At 34.7% G+C, this 17,491-nt stretch overlaps 1 protein-coding gene and 1 long non-coding RNA gene across 2 annotated transcripts in view; both read right to left on the bottom strand.

The window, feature by feature from the left end:
- Window positions 1-392: 392 nt before the first annotated feature.
- LOC127831147 (plasma membrane calcium-transporting ATPase 4-like) overlaps window positions 393-17,491 on the bottom strand; it is a 52,894-nt gene continuing 35,795 nt past the window's right edge. The window contains exons 2-4 of the mRNA XM_052356139.1: window positions 8,794-9,090; window positions 1,900-2,091; window positions 393-415 (exon numbers count right to left, since the gene is read on the bottom strand). Of these exons, the coding sequence (XP_052212099.1) occupies window positions 393-415; window positions 1,900-2,091; window positions 8,794-8,968 (390 nt within the window). The 5' untranslated portion in view covers window positions 8,969-9,090. The remainder of the gene's footprint in view (window positions 416-1,899; window positions 2,092-8,793; window positions 9,091-17,491) is intronic.
- Window positions 5,756-8,763, bottom strand: LOC127881713 (uncharacterized). Its single transcript, XR_008050212.1, has 2 exons — window positions 6,381-8,763; window positions 5,756-6,225 (listed from the first exon to the last, which is right to left on the bottom strand). It is a non-coding gene; the product is annotated as an uncharacterized LOC127881713 (long non-coding RNA).

The following is a 17,491-nucleotide window of genomic DNA, read 5'->3' as shown; positions in this document are numbered from 1 at the left end:
TTTCAGCAATTGACACAGACGTTGAGGGTGGCACGCTGTCTCCACATGGTGATCATTTTTTTGGTAAAGTTTTTGTTAAACTGCTTGATGAATGATATATAATGAAATACAGTCTGCAAGTGGGTTTTACAAAAATTAACATAAAAAGTGAAAGCTTATACATACCATATTTAACAAGACATATATCTCCTACAACAATTTCACCGACTGGAATTTGGATCACTTCACCACTACGAATTACACTAAATTGGTGTTCATGTTCGATTTTCGCTTGTAATCCACGAAATTGTTTCTCCTTTTGCCAGTCATTAAAAGCAGTTGTTAACACTACCACGATGACCGCGACCAGGATGGCCACACCTTCGATCCACCCCGCTTCTTTATGAGAGGAATCACCAACCACCTTCCTTGTCCTCTGAAATGTACAATTGGACGATGCTGAAATTTGCCTTCAACTTCTTATGTTTATTAAACTCTTTATGAGCTAAGATTTATACAAGTAAACAAAGTTACACATATTTTGCTTGTCCTCTGAAATGTACTGTATGACGATGCTGAAATTTACATTCAACTTCATATGTCTATTAAATTCTTTATGAGCTAAGATGTACACAAGTATACACAGTTACACATATTTTGCTTGTCCTCTGAAATGTAAAATTGGACAATGCTGAAATTTGCATCCAGCATCTTATGTTAATTCACCCATTTCTTTCAGATACGCACTTTGTTGCGTTTCTAGTCCCGTTGAAAATTAAATTAAATTTAAGACCTTTCTTATTAGACTCAAGTTTTCAAGGCTTCTTTTACAACTTTAAGGTACTAATGAGCAGCAAACAGCATAAAACCTAAACAGCCTTAGAGTTACATGCGGGCTGTTCTAGTTTATGCTGTTTGCATATAGCCATTGCCACTTTGCTTCTGAGTGAAAAAGGGTGAAACTCTTTGAGCTAAAATGTATAATGTAAAATGTATACAAAGTGGCAAATTTTAATGTGTTTAATTTATATTTCTTGACCTTTAACCGGACCGGCTCAACAAAAATGTATTAAAGCCATTTAACTACCCACAATCCCCTCTGTTAACTTTGTTATCAACATAAACCATAGACTACGATTATAAGATTGCCTGAAATATTTGAGCTTCGATTTTCATAAGTTTAATATTTCAATTGTGTCTAGGCAATGCTATGCTTTAAATAAATACAGAAAATGTGCCTTGTTATGGGAAAATTGGGCTTAAGTCATTCCAGATTGGCCTGTGCAGCCTGTGTAAAAGCATAAGTAACTAGCAGTATTTAAGATCATAATACTTATTAACACCACTGTTAAATGAATATACAGTAATAATTTAAAATATTTCATTTTCGTTCTGTTTAAACTGAAAGGGAAAAACAAAATCCCTAAAATTATAACGGAATGAACAAAAAAACAAAACATTTTGCAGTATGACGCAAAGGAAAACAAAAGTGGCGCCATTAAAATGAATTAATGAAAATGAACTTTCTAAATTTGTGTATAGTTCTTAGAATTTCTTACCATTTTCTTGCGCTGTTTAAATAGATACACTATCGAACATACCAATACAAATCTATTAAGTGAATTTTAAAAATCATTTTTATCAAAATCCTTATATGGCGGCTCTTGTAATCAACAAAAGAAATCTTAGATTACTTTTAATTTTAAAGAGATTGCAAGAACAAGGAATACAACAGTTTTAAAGGATACATTATAAGTTGTAGGCTGTTAAGTTAACCGATTATTTACCAGTTACAATTCTAGGTTAACAAGTCAATAATTTTTGTAACCAGTTGCATCCCTTCTTTATGTAAGCGATGAGAATTCAAAAAAGTGACAAAAGAGTAAAAACTGAAAGTAAGTACGCAGATGCAGTCATTACCTTCGAGTGTACCACCCTCGTAAAATGATAATGCTAATGACAGAATAGCTGCACATAGAAGGATGATAAGGGTGACGTCCTGAATGGCTTCGAACACGAGCTGCAGGAACGTCTTGGGCGGTTTTGGCGGTATCACATTTGCTCCGAACACTTCTCTCCTATGTTCCAAATCGGCTGGACTTCCTGATAAACCTGTAGCAAACATAAAACCAAAATTAAATATTATTATTAACCCTTTGCATGCTGGGAAATTTGTCGTCTGCAAAAATGTCTCTGCTGAATTTGTAAAATTAGCATTTTCTTCAAAAAAAATTCAATGAATACTATCAGAATAGCAAACAGTTTGGATCCTGATGAGACGCCACAGATCATGGCTGGATCCAAACTGTTTGCGAAGGCCTAAACAATTCAGTTCCAGCGCTGAAAGGGTTAAAAAGGTAACAACTGTTTATTTTACTAACGTTTGTCTTGCCAATTAAAAGGCTGCATTAAATTTTGATTTAACTATTAACGTGTGAGTTATTTAAAAAAAAATCTATCAGTTACATGCAATTTAAATTATGAAAGAAAATATACGCCTCGTTACAAAATCTTAAACCATGGTTGTGACTGAATCTGTGTACAAAAATTGCAACATCTCCTGTTCATCAACTTAAACCCATTTTTGCCTTGTGGACTCTCCCAACCTTCTATATTGGATTACTTTATTTCCAAAATTAGAGATGTCTAGTTTATTTATTTCTATAATTAGAATATTATTACAGAAATTCCTTAGAGCAAATAGCGCAGACCCTGATGAGACGCCGCATCATGCCTTTTTTCTAGACGCTAGGCATAAATGGGTTAAAGTTCACACCCTGGAAAGACCGTCTCCCAAACAACAGTAATATGATTGCCCCAGACTTATTTTAATTTGGCTACTATAGTGAGTAGTTGGCAAATTTTTTAATTTGAGGCTCTTCTCACAACAGGCAGGTTCATTTTAGGCAAGTCATTCACATAAATTCCCAAAAAATAATAACATGAATGTCCCGATTTTCTAATTAATAAATAATTAATTGATGTAAAAGATGATTCAAGCAAATTAAGATCATCTTTTAAGTAAAAACAAGAGCTGTGTTTGTGAAACACAATGCCCCCTATTGCGCCGCTCTGAAGCCATACATATGACCTTTGACCTTGAAGGATGACCCTTGACCTTTCACCACTCAAATGTGCAGCTCCATGAGATACACATGCATGCCAAATATCAAGTTGCTATCATCAATATTGCAAAAGTTATGACCAAGGTTAAAGTTTTGAGACAGACAGACAGACAGACAGACAGACAGACAGACAGACAGACAGACAGACAGACAGACAGACAGACAGACAGACAGACAGACAGACAGACAGACAGGCCAAAAACAAACAGACAGACAGGCCAAAAACAATGTACCCCCGATCATTCGACCCGAGGGCATAAAAATAACCCCTCATAATTTGGCCCTTAATACCTACTACATCCATCTGTTTGATTAACAATAAAGAGGTATAAAATTTCACGATGAAAGCAAAAAGACATGTTTGTAGTAAGTATATTGTTTCAAGTAATATATGCATCTGTTCCATATGTCTAGATTATCCTTGATGTCATATTTGTAGAGGTACCAGGACTTACTGGAACACAACTGGAAAAACAAAAAAACCAATTGGGTAAAGACCCTTAAGAGAAATATTTGTGCCTTTCAAGATTATGAACCCTTTACCCCTCAAAAAGCATTTTGAAGCATTTGTAGTCCCTTAAAAAATCAAATAAAATTCAAGACTGTCTTTCTAGATTCTAATTTTAAAGGCTTCCTTTTCAACTGCAAGATACTAATGGGCAGGAAAGAGCATAAAACCTAAACAGTCTGCAAGTGACTCACAGACCGTTCTGGTTTAACGCTGGTTGCATACAGCCATTTTCTCTTTTTTCTGAGCTGGAAAGGGTCAACATACAAATAAAATTGCAATAATAACTATACAAATAAACAACAAACTATATCGGTGCTTAATTAAAAGTCATCAAAGCTCCAACAAAATTTACACAACTCTGTTGCAAGATGTTTGAAAATGGTGATGCAGAAAGAAGCCATGCAATGCCTCAACAGCGTATTGATTGATCTGGTAAATATTTCTTCTACCATTGGAAGGTTGCTTTTGACGCTGAGAAATGTTCGCCCCCGCTGAGATTCAGTGCCATGCTGATTTTTCACACAACTTAATGGCACTCTATTACCATACTGCATAGGAAATTGTCCAATTTACATATTTTAAAGCAGAATCATGTATACCGTGCCTTTTACACAAAGCAAAATAAAACCTGTTTGTTTTCCTTGGATTTTTTTGCCATTTTAACTGGTTTTCAATCATATCAATTATCTTTATTTATAATTTAATAAATATCTACTTTTTCTGTGTAAGCTTAATATTTTTCTAAGACATGTCACCATGGCATATTGGATATGGCATCAGCCTAGCCACTGGGAGGTCACTGCAGGTTCGATTTCCACTATGGGAGCATTCTTTAGATCTTCCCCAAAGACACCAATTACTGGTTCTACCCAGAAAACAGACTCAAGAGCGTTTGATAAGCCTTAGGCTTTCAAGGCCGTGATAATAAATTACTTCAATTAATAGGTCTAAAAACATGGCCACACTAATGTACTTGAAACAGAAGGTGACTGGTGTCAGAGGTAGATGGATGTATCAATTATTTCTTCATAAATGACTGCACAACTTTATGTGGCCAAGCTTGGATTCAAAGAAACAAAGCCTGGATGATAGTCTAGTGTGCTACCAACTAAGCTAGTGGCCCAGTAATCACACAAAAATTACATTAGTATAGTTTGACCTCTTAATCTAAAACCAAATATGTGTATTGTAACCATAATCATTTTCCATTCAAGTTAAAACAGCATTATGGAGTAGAAATGTTAAATAGCCCTTAGAGCTAATTACAGTGACAGAAAAAGAATGGAGAATAAGTCACACATCCAATATTAGTGCTGCAACAATATACTGGTATATCGGTATATATCACAATACGCAATCCGCATATTGAATTGCGATATGATTTTTATCATACCGGTACGAAAATTCTACAAAAATTCATCCACATTTCGTCCAGAAAAGCCATCCGAAATAATGATATCAAGGTAAACAAAACAAATCGGTGTTTACTGTTGAGTAAAAATAAATTGTTGCGTAAAAATAGCATTCTAATAAGTTTATTATATGGAGTACAGTTGTTACATGAGAGTCCGCAAGATCTGCTTTTGCATGTCATACTGTTAAATTAAAGATGAAGCTTATGGAAATACAAAAAACAACAACACAATTAATTACATAATCAAAATGTAAATTGATGTTATTATTATCAGAAGTAATAATGATCAAAACAAATTTTAAGTAACAGCATTCTGATGAGTTACACGACCCGGCTTTGAAACATCCACAATCCTCTTTCCGATATCAAGCATGTGAACCCATGAACTTTTGTTTGATACTCCAATACAATTGATCTAGTACAATAAAATGTGGCAAAATAAATAAAAGCTGCGCCATGAGCGCATGATACGCCCGTCGTTCGCCAATGAAGTAGTAAGGTAATAAATAACCCTTTGAATCATTTTTTTACTTCAGTTTATTTGTATTTGAATACATGGTTTATTTTATAAGTACATGAGCATGGAAATCACGAAATTTTGAAGAACAAGGTCCCATAACTCTGGAACTACAATTCAGAATTCCGTCAAAAACGAAAGGGGATCAGGGTTTATCAATATTAAGATTGTGTTGAAATTTGAAAAAAATCCATCGAAGGATATTTGAGCTACAGTAGGACATTCAATGAAATCACGAAATTTTGACGAACAAAGTCCCATAACTCTGGAACGACAATTCAGAATTCCGTCAAAAACGAAAGGGGATCAGGGTTTATCAATATTAAGATTGTGTTAAAATTTGAAGAAAATCTGTCAAAGGATATTTGACGTAGCGTACGACATTAACAGACGGACGGACGGACGGACGGAGAGACGGACGTGGGGTATACCATAATACGTCCCGTCATAGACGGGCGTATAAAAAATCCATCGGGGGATATTTGAGCTACGGTAGGATACATGAACAACAATAACATTTAAGGTCACAGTGACCTTGACCTTAGAATGAATGACCTTGAAATGACCAGTGGTCATCTAAGTGTGCTTGCAAACCTTCATGTCAAGTTTTAAGACTCTATGTCCAAGCATACCAAAGTTATAACAATTTTAACATTTTAACATTTAAGGTCACAGTGACCTTGTGTGACCTTGACCTTAGAATGAATGACCTTGAAATGACCAGTGGTCATCTAAGTGTGCTTGCAAACCTTCATGTCAAGTTTGAAGACTCTATGTCCAAGCATACCAAAGTTATAACAATTTTAACATTTTAACATTTAAGGTCACAGTGACCTTGACCTTCAAATGAATGACATTGAAATGACCAGTGGTCATCTTCTAGTACTGGCCAATCTTTATTTCAAGTTTGAAGACTCTAGGTACAAGCATACCAAAGTTATAACATGAAATAAGAACTTTAACATTTTTACATTCAAGGTCACAGTGACCTTGACCTTCAAATGAATGACCTTGAAATGTCCAGGGGTTACTTACTAGTTCTGGCCAACCTTCATGTCAAGTTTCAAGACTCTAGGTCCAAGCATACCAAAGTTATAACAACTTTAACATTTTTATATAGCTACAGTAGGACATTCAATGAAATAACGAAATTTTGACGAACAAAGTCCCATAACTCTGGAACGACAATTCAGAATTCCGTCAAAAACGAAAGGGGATCAGGGTTTATCAATATTAAGATTGTGTTGAAATTTGAAAAAAATCCATCGAAGGATATTTGACGTAGCGTACGACATTAACAGACATACGGACGGACAGACGGACGGACGGACAGACGGACGCGGGGTATACCATAATACGTCCCGTCATAGACGGGCGTATAAAAATGATCACAAGATAAGGAATGTTGTGTTTCATAAATGCAGGATTCAATCTTTTGGATGCACAAGGCATATTGTCACCAACTTTTAATTATGCAAAAATATACTGAATAAAATAAGTGCATTATAAACATGTTCATGATGTTCATGATGTTCATGTGGGTCTGACTTTCTTAAAGGATATGTACTTGTGTCAAACCTGTCACAAGCTGCTTTCATTGCATTGAAAAGTGACAAACATTTACAGCCAAAATGAAATAAAATCCCAGTGATCACAAGTGCAACTGCTTCTTCAAGACATGAAATCATGGCAGAATAAATTTACCAAGGTATACAAATTGGCTACCAAACATAAATTAATAAAGAATAAAGACAGTCCGCCCAGTTTTGACCCCATGGCCATGATTGAACAAACTTGGTAGAGGACCACTAGACAATCTTACACACCAAATACTAACAAATGACCCTTGTGGTTATAGACAAGATTTTTCAAATTTTCAATTTAAAATATATTTTCAGTCCCAGTGACCTTCAAATGAATCGGAAATCAACAATTTCAACAAATTTTAAAGAGTCACCGTATGATATTTTCTGTAGTTTCATAAAAATCTGCCAATCAAGTCATAAGAAGAAAACTTAATGCACACACTCATGGACTGACAGATGACAATCGGCACAGTATCTTAAAAACTCACCGTGAGCACCATGTGCCCAGGTGAGCAAAAAAACTACCTACTGATCCATGTGATTTTCATCATGTTACAGTAAACAGACACAGATATTTTCGGTCTTATATTAATATTAACTGTAATTATACCACACTCATTAAGCTACATCAATAAAGAACTAATTTTTTCAAAAACCAGTTCGACTGATATCATTATTTGATCAAATTGAATAACTCCCAACTGACAAGAGAAAAAAAATTAAAATCTTATTATGCTTTCAGAAGCATTATTTTATATTTGTTGTGCATGATAAACTGTCATTTTATGACGAGAATTTTGATGAATTTCAGAAAAGAGATGATCTGTTATTTATAGACTTCCAAGGGAATAACTGAACAAAGAGTCTTGGCATTTCTGAACTTAAAGATGAAGAAAATATAGAATTACAAGTATTTTTTAGTCACTACAAAAATAGCACTGACTAATTTGTTTGCTGACCAAAGCAAGCACAAAAGCTCTGAAAATCCTTTTTAAAAACTTCAATAACGACATATCCTTTGTAATATTATTACATGGACAACAAGAGATGTGTTTGTCAGAAACACAATGCCCCCTATACTGCGTCGCTTTGAAGCCATATATTTGACCTGTGACCTTGAAGGATGACCCTTGACCTTTCACCACTCAAAAATTGCAGCTCCATGAGATACACATGCAGGCCAAATATAAAGTTGCTATCTTCAATATTGCAAAAGTTATGGACAATGTTAACGTTTTGGACGGACGCACAGACTGACAGACTGACAGAAAGAGGCGGACAGTTCGACTGCTATATGCCACCCTACTGGCGGGCAGAAAAAAGCTGTACTATATGTACATCAAATATCACACAAATCTTCACTGAATGAACAATTACATGTCATCACACAAACCATCATTGGATGAAATATTACAACATAAAATTACTAATTCATAGGTTTAATGCATGTGTGTAAAGTGTAGTAAAAGATTAGCAAGTATTCTGCACAGGATGATAAGGGAAAACACTTTCCACTTTTATGGTATTTTTTGTTTTAAGAATCTTCTTAGCAAACAAATCAAGTTTAGGAATATCTGGGACTACACTTAATGCACATGCATTAAACCATTTTTAAATGCTGTAAACTCCATTAGGAGGTACAAAATATCGAACACACAAACCTTCATTGGCTGAAGTATACAGTTTCTTGCACATTTCCGTAACCCCTCCAAACTGGGTTGTTACGGTATCAAACCCCTCTTCTTTCCTAAGTTTCATCAGCTCTCTCAGCTCCAGCACGGTGAGCCCGAACGTTGAACGCACCGCGTCCACCTGCTCCCCCTCGTTGGCAGCCATCTTGTAGACTGCAGCTGCTGCTTTGTTGGTAGTAGCACCTGCACAGTCGACGCTGCCTGCCACCAAGTCACCACTTGCGCTTCTAGCCTAGCCTCGCCGTAATGTCAATGCTTTGCTGCTGTCTGCAAATAGACAATTAAAGAACACTGTCTTATTGTAAATTTAACATAATTTTAGCCTATTTATTTGAGCTTGTAACATTGAAAGCCTTAGACTTATTGAAACTCTTTTGAGTCCGTTTTCTGGGTTGAACCAGGTCTATGGGGGAGATCTTAAAAACACTCCAACTGTGGGGATCAAACAAGTGATCCCGGGTTTCTAGGCGTACGTCATATCCATTACACCAAGGTAACCTAATAAACACTTTAAGCATAAAGACAAACTGTTCATGTGTATTACAACACATAATAAGATCATTGTTACCCGAGTATTTCTATTAACAGCTTGAAATATTGTCCAAAAGCATAGAACACTTACAAAGCAGTTCTATTTATCAGCTATACCAATTCAAAGTTTCTTAATACAATATTGTCATGCAATTTTGATCAAGCTTCATCAAAATTAGCTTTGAAAGTAAAGTATTGGACCAACAAGATGACATACAGACACTTAAAGGGCATGCAGTGTCAGTGTTTTTTATCCCACCATTTTGGGGATTGGGCTGTGGTTCCCTTTGGATTCAGAAAGTTCGCTGCACTTCATGCTTCAAAATTGAGAATAAGTGTTTTCATTATTATATTAACTAAGGTTGAACTTGTAGCTGGATGGGAGATTATCAATATATTTTTGTTTTTTTTTGGAAACCTTCCATTGAGAATTCTGTTATCTATTACTTGTTGATATGTCTCCAAATACAAGGATCTCACATTGCTAATGTCATTGAACCAGAAACATAATGGAAGCAAATCTTATTAAAATCTTTCATATTTCCATATTTTTCCTATATTTATTTGCTTACATTATTTATGAGCCTCGCTCTGTGAAAAAGGGGCTTAATGCATGTGCTAAATGCGTCGTCCTAGATTAGCCTGTGCAGTCAGCAAAGGCTAATCAGGGACGATGCTTCTGCTGTTATTGAAATGTTTTGTTTAAAACAAGACTCTTCTTGACGAAAATCTATCTTAGGCAGAAAGTGTTGTCCTTTAAAGACTGTGCGGACTGCACAGGCTAATGTGGGATGACTCTTTACGCACAAGCATTTAACCCCCTTTTCTACTGCTTGCCTGACCACTGAAGTAACTGACTATATTCAAATTTAAAAAAAAAATGCTGACACAGTATCAGGACAGCCATTGACATTTACCTGATTTTATATGGACCATAGTGTAGTAACTAAGGTAAACATAAGTTCACTGGTTGCCTGGGACTTAATGCTGTTAAGTGATGCTTTAAACTAGCTGAGACATGTTTTCTAGGAATCTTTCCTATAATGAATTCAAGGACAACCAACAATTGATCTTGAAAAAAACATGTTTATTTTCACCTTTTCCAATCAGAATCACAGGCAGTGATCATGCAATTGGTACTAAAATTCTAATGGAAGAGTTTTTAAGACGGGTTGGGCTTACATTAAATGTGCATGTCTTAAACATGTTATTTTGGTATCAATAAATTGTATAATACAATTAAAACTGGGTCTGTTTTGATTGTACTTGCAAGGCAATCGAACACTTAACCCTTTGCATGCTGGGACATTTGTCGTCTGCTAAAATGTTGTCTGCAGAATTTCTAAAATTAGCATTTTCTTCGATTTTTTTTTCAAAGAATACTATCAAAATAGCAAACAGTTTGAATCCTGATGAGACCCCACGTTCTGTGGCATCTCATCTGGATTCAAACTGTTTGCAAAGGCCTTTAAAATTCGGTTCCAGCACTGAAAGGGTTAGTTAACAATACACAATGAGAACAATAAATCAACTTTTCTTTGTCACAGCAGTGTAACAAATTAAACTAGATTATTTACCGGTATTAACAGTTTATTAACTAAACTTCATTGACACACCGTAAATTACAAAGAATAACAATACGGTCAACAGTCTATCTTGTTAACTTAAAAATAAGTTTTTTTGCAAAACACAGGAAGCAATGGCTCTACCTAGAAATAAGATGCTTTTTAAAAAAATGTCTGTTTTATGGAGACACATTATCTAAATAAAATAAAGCTGCTTTCCATTAAACAAAAATGAAAGTATGTGCAAATTTGTCTTCAAATGTAGTTAGGTTAATAAACAGGGCATTAAAAAAGTGAAATGAATAATTCAACTTATATTCTTTAGATCAATGCACTAAAAGTTTAATAGTAAATTATTATTATTATCTTACGTCACGCATAAAAAAGCAAAAGGCAATAATGCTTCATTCTACACTTAATCAACCCAAGTTTACAACAAGGGCTGTTTGTAAAACATGCATGCCCCCCATATGGGCTCTCCGTTGTAGTGACAGCCATTGTGTGAATATGTTTTTTGTCACTGTGACCTTGACCTTTCACCTAGTGACCTGATATTCAATAATGGTCATCTGCGAGTCATGATCAATGTACCCAAGTTTACAAATAGCAGTTATGTTAATCTTCAATTCCAAATATAACACTCCGGTACATCTTACTTAATTAGCTCACTTAATCTTAACTTCAAGATGGCAAATTATTCATGCAAATTACTCAGCTGCCAATGTGTTGATGTTATTTTCCTTGTAGTATTTTTTGTATTGTTAACCCTTTTCCCACTTAGAAGCAAACTGAAATGGCTATGTGTAAACAGCATAAAACCAGAACAGCCTGCGAGTAACTCGCAGTCTGTTAAGGTTTTATGCTGTTTGATGCTCAACAGTAACTAAGGGTTGTAAATGGAGCCTTTAAAGATATAGTAAGAAAGGTCTTTAATTAAATGTAACTTTCTAAGTGCCTACAAATGCCTAAAAATACGAATGACTATGTGGTAAAGGGTTAATCTTGACTTCAAGATTGCAACATAATTATGCAAATTACTCAGCTGCCGATGTGTTGATGTTATTTTCCATGTAGTATTTTTGTATTGTTAGAGACTGGCAGAAGATTTGGCAGTTTTCTAAGGAATACCCACTCACAGTTTATACAGGGAGTCTGAATGAAGAACTTGTAATGGATTCAATTCACAGGTTGGTGTAAACTCTGCTACGATTCTTGGTTCAATAAAACAAAGCACCTGTCTACAATAAAACAAGAAATTCAAAGAACAACTGCTCCGCATGGCACTCTTTTATCATACACCCACATGCTGGTACAGAAATATGATCAAACACAATATATGATGGTTCCATTATGTTTATTATATAATGAGCTGATGCCATTAACCTGCCTCATTTCATAAAACAGGATACTTCATAATTATAATTAAGGCAAACAACAAGAGAGACAACTCTTAAACATCATATGTAAAACTTATTATTTTCTACGCATAAAATGATTTTTACCCTTTCCCAATCAGAAGCAAAGTGAAAATGGCTATGTGCAAACAGCATGAAAGCAGTACAGACTGCGAGTAACTGGCAGTCTGTTCAGGTTTTATGCTGTTTGCTGCTCATCAGTATCTAAGGTTTGGAAATGAAGCCTTTAAACTTGAATTTAGTAAGAAAAGTCTTTTAATTAAATTTTACTTTTTAATGGACTACAAACATGTCAAAATATGTATCTATGTGGTATAGGGTTAATGTATCAATAAACACATACATGTAAACATTTGTACTAACACTATTAAGATGACCAAATGTATTTCTCTAATATGTCTTGTTCGTGTCTTACTGTTTGAAAACGGCAGGCATGTATGTGAAAGTGGAGTCTTGACCCATGCATCTAGATTTATAAATAAACATTTTCATAGCAAAGATGCAATCATACCGGAGCAACAAAGATACTTCATAGCACTAAAGTACAGAAGTTAAATTGTCGAGTGTTGTTTAACTGCAAGCAAATATACTTTGTGTTGAAACTTACAAAAATAGTCACACAAGTACTTTGACACTTGAAAACAATGGTCACACGCCCACCTGTGTTCAACTGCTAATAGCCACAGGAAATAACAAGTACAGCCCTTTAGCAAATATTTGTAATGACAGAACATTGCTTATTTTGCACACTTCAAGAGACAATTCTTTGTGCAATATATCACTCATCTAGCTATTCCCTGCAGCAAAACAGCTTATGTGTTTATCTGAATTTGTCATCATGTTTAACACTACTTAATTCATATCATGGTAATGGTGGTACTCAGATGACCTACTAAGTTTTGTAACACTTACTGCCTGGGTAAGCTGGTTTACCAGTACTACCTGCATATATTTTTGCCATCAACAGACACTGTCAGACTTGAATCAGGGGAAGCGGAGGGGGGAGGGAGGGGGGGAGGGTCCTCATGACCAATCATTACACAAATTACTGGAAAACAAAATGCAATCCTTAGAAAAAGTGCAGTACATCTCTCTACCAACTAAACTAGTCAGTGTGACTTAATGCAAAACTCTTCATTGTGCAATGTCACCTTTTATTAATAGTGAATCCAATTGTTTCAACAATATCAACAAACTTGTGTGCTCATGCTTATGTTTGATGGCAAGTCTGTAATACTTTTTTTTCACAAACATGTGCACGAGGAGCCTTAACTTAACATTTTCATAAATTCACCATACTATACATCCAATAGAGGATATTAAATATCCTGTATTTGTACAAATTTACAGTGTCACCTTTTTACAAGTAACAGGAAAATATGTCACCTCTAGTCCATAAACACAGTAATTAATCAATCTACTCAGCCATGAATTCACACACCTGAGTTCCCAGTACACTATACTCATTCTGTCAATTTTGTTGTAGCTGTTATATTTAGTTTGCGCTCATTTTGTACAGATGATTTTGAAACAGGGAGTACCATATCACTTATGATATCGAAAAAATAAGTAGTGCTTGTTCCAGTACAACACATGGGTGTTTAATAGCTAGCTTTTTTTAGTTTCATAAAATTGTATAACAATCTGATTTACTTACCAAAATTGAACAACATACATGAATCCAGAATGCAAAGTACATGTATCCAGAATGCAATAGGTCCAGAGTTATTTACCGAAACTACTTAATTTGTCCTTTAAACACCAAACAACTACTAATAATTAACCAAGTAGGCCTGTTGCATGTATATACTTGATAGAACAGCAGTGTGTATACCTCACAGCCCCGAAACCATTTTGAGCTAAATGTCAATCAAACCGACTGTAATAAATCAGCCAGGCACTTTTAGCTGGTGTCATTTTCATACACAGTAACTAATATTGAAAATAATAGTCACCATTAATTAGTGCTAGTTAACAATGACAACAAGAATTTATTACCCCCACTTTGCTGTTGTGCAAATGTATTTATTTTAATTAATACTTCTCCACTCCCAGGGAATACGATACAACTTAATAATTATGATGTTATTATGCTCAATTATAATTAGATTTTTTATGAGAATTTTAATGCGTGTTATGAAAATTCATTTCTGAACTGGAATGAATTACAATTCTCAATTTTTTATCTATTCTCAACCTCACACATTAAGGTAGTAGCTGACTTAATTAAGGAATCAGCTAATAATGGGTAATATTGCCTTGGAAACATATTATTTTGTAAAAATATTTATCTTTTAACAATTGAGATTCTCCAATGAAAGTGACTTGATCAATATTTTCTGAGAGTATTAAGTTAAACATGTATGGTGCATTTGAACACATAATATACAGTATACTTAATGAAAACATTTTTTGATATATAGTGTATTTTCAGCTCCCTGGCATCTATAAAAATGTTATCAATGAAAGAATCATTGTATGAAACAGGCATGATAACTATACCAGACAATGGTCCAGACAAGTTTTGTGATCTATGAAAGTGTCATGTTTATCACCTGAGATGTCATCATGTCCATTCTGACAGCCACTGATGACAGGTAACACTGAGTGTGAGAGGACTGTCAAGTGTTTCACAGCCAGCTGTCTAACTGTTTTTATTTTAATTTTATGAAGTCTTTGAGATTCTGAGTGTGGAAGCTGCAGTATGTTTAGACCAGAGTTGTGTACCAGATCCTTTCCCATACTGACTTTAGACTTGGGCTTTGGAAATAACCTTAAAAACTATTTCAACACATGTAACTAGTGAAGCACAATTAGGGAACTTTTTAGACGCCATATCACATTTCTCTATAAAATTTCTTTACAAAAATATCCTGTGAACAATAACAATTAACCCATTTATGCCTAGCGTCTAGGAAAAAGGCATTGGCAAACAGCGTTGACCCAGATGAATCGCCGCATGATGCTGCGTCTTATCTGGGTCTGCGCTGTTTGCTTAAAGGAATTTATGTAAGAAATGTTCTGAATATATAGTAATAAATATACTAGACATCCCTAATTTTGGAAATAAATTGATCCAATGTAGAAGGATGGGAGAGTCCACTAGGCATAAATGGGTTAAGCTCATCAAAGGCAATCAGTCACCCTATACCTTCAGAGGGAAACTATCACACATCTCTATCCATCACTGAGTTAACAAACACAATGAGCAGTGTGTGTCCCAGAGTGTGCATCATACCAAAGGCCATTACTGAACCATTCACTACAGCACTTGACAACACACAGCACATGGCCGGGTCTACTAAACTTCTGATGAATTGTATCTTAAAAATATCAAATTAACAGAACATGAACTTCATCAATGTTTAATCATCATCATCATTCATAAAGTTTCATAGGTAAATTATAATATTGATTGTTTTCATTGTGATAGTATACAATATATTACTACTATTAACCTTTCCCTCGTGAATATGACGTTAAAATCTTTCACGGATTCTGTATTTAGATACCAAATATCGTGCATTATTAATACGGATATTTACAGAAACATGTGTACATACCTGTATATTTTCATGTATTTCACAATTTAACCTTAACCTAATGGTAATTGCAAAAAGCAACTAAATTGTTTTAGTTTGAGACACACAATTTGATTTTTTTTCAATAATTTAAAGTACAGTCAATCTTGTGCTTGCGACCACTTGAATTAAGCGACCTTTGTCTTATGCGACCACTTTGAATCCCGCCCGAGCGTTTTTACTACATTTTCATATTGTTTTAAGCGACTTTTGTCTTACGCGACCAGCGACCGCAGATTTTAGTGTATTTTGATGTCCAAGTCTTGAATTAAGCGACCGCTTTGCAGTAAATAATCTGTTGACCATTCAGGTACAAATCAGTGTTAATTGTTTATCTAAGCCGATAAGATGATCGATTACATCTTTGTTTTGATTTCACACCTGCCATTTTCCTTTGTCTCGATGACTGGTTCTGACCGGTGATAATGCTGACTGCATATCAATTTGTGGTGTTGAATAATACAGTGATGTATTGCCAACAGTCTACGGATTAAAGAGTTTATTATCTGGGACGTTAAGTGACAAATTTGATCGCCGATTTTATTGCAGAAACAATGCGCCGAAGCGTCAAACATTTCACAGTGTTCTCAAGAGTTGTAAAAAATAAACTAATAAACTATTAATCTGTAATATGTGTCGAAATCCGTTCATTAAAAAATTTTAATTGTTATTATGCTAATAAGTTTGTGTTAGTAAATTTTCCAATCAGGTCTGTTTATTTAGTTTTCAATCGAGGTGTTTTATTTATTTCCCTATGTACCATAATCGAATAAGATATATATATATAAGCTTAAATGCAGAAATTAAAATGTCAAAACGGAAAGTGTTAACGTTAAATGAGAAAATTCGGGTATTGGAAGTGTCGAAGAGTAAAAGTGCATGTAAATTTATCGCGAATGAGTTTGGAGTCGGAAAAACCCATTATCTGCAGTGCAAACCATTTACATTGTATTTAGAATTAGAGAGAACAAATAAAACTATTTTTTTAGTAAAAAACTTTCTTTTATTCATTTATTTATATTTAGATTCATTTGATTACACAAGCTGACATCATTGTGTCAAAAGGAGATAATCCTGCATCTGGATTTAAAATAAAAGGTCCGCATTTATCCCAAATGGCCTTTTTAATTTAGAGACCATTTTATTAAGAGACCACTTTTGGTTACTCCCTTTAGTGGTCTCTAAATACAAGATTTACTGTATTTTGTACATTAAGTGCACTTTGTTTGTGTGTGTGCAAAAATCCACATGGAAGTTTTGCAGCATAAAGTAAACCATTTATCTACCAATAAAACTTGAATCATTGAGATTGGTAATTCATGTGAAAAATGCAATAAAATTATAGATAACAATCATGTACTATAAAGTATTATAGACAAATTAAGTAAACAAGGGCTGTTTGTAAAACATGCATGCCCCCCATATGGGCTGTCCATTGTAGTGGCAACCATTGTGTGAGCACGATTTTTATCACTGTGACCTTGACCTTTGATCTAGTGACCTGAAAATCAATAGGGGTCATCTGCGAGTCAAGATCAATGTACCTATGAAGTGTCATGATCCTAGGCAAAAGCGT

This window comes from Dreissena polymorpha, chromosome 5 (genome assembly GCF_020536995.1).
Source record: "Dreissena polymorpha isolate Duluth1 chromosome 5, UMN_Dpol_1.0, whole genome shotgun sequence".
In the NCBI taxonomy this organism is placed as follows: Eukaryota; Metazoa; Mollusca; class Bivalvia; order Myida; family Dreissenidae; genus Dreissena; species Dreissena polymorpha.
Note: the sequence above shows the minus strand (reverse complement) of the source record. Positions and strands in the feature narration are given on the sequence as shown.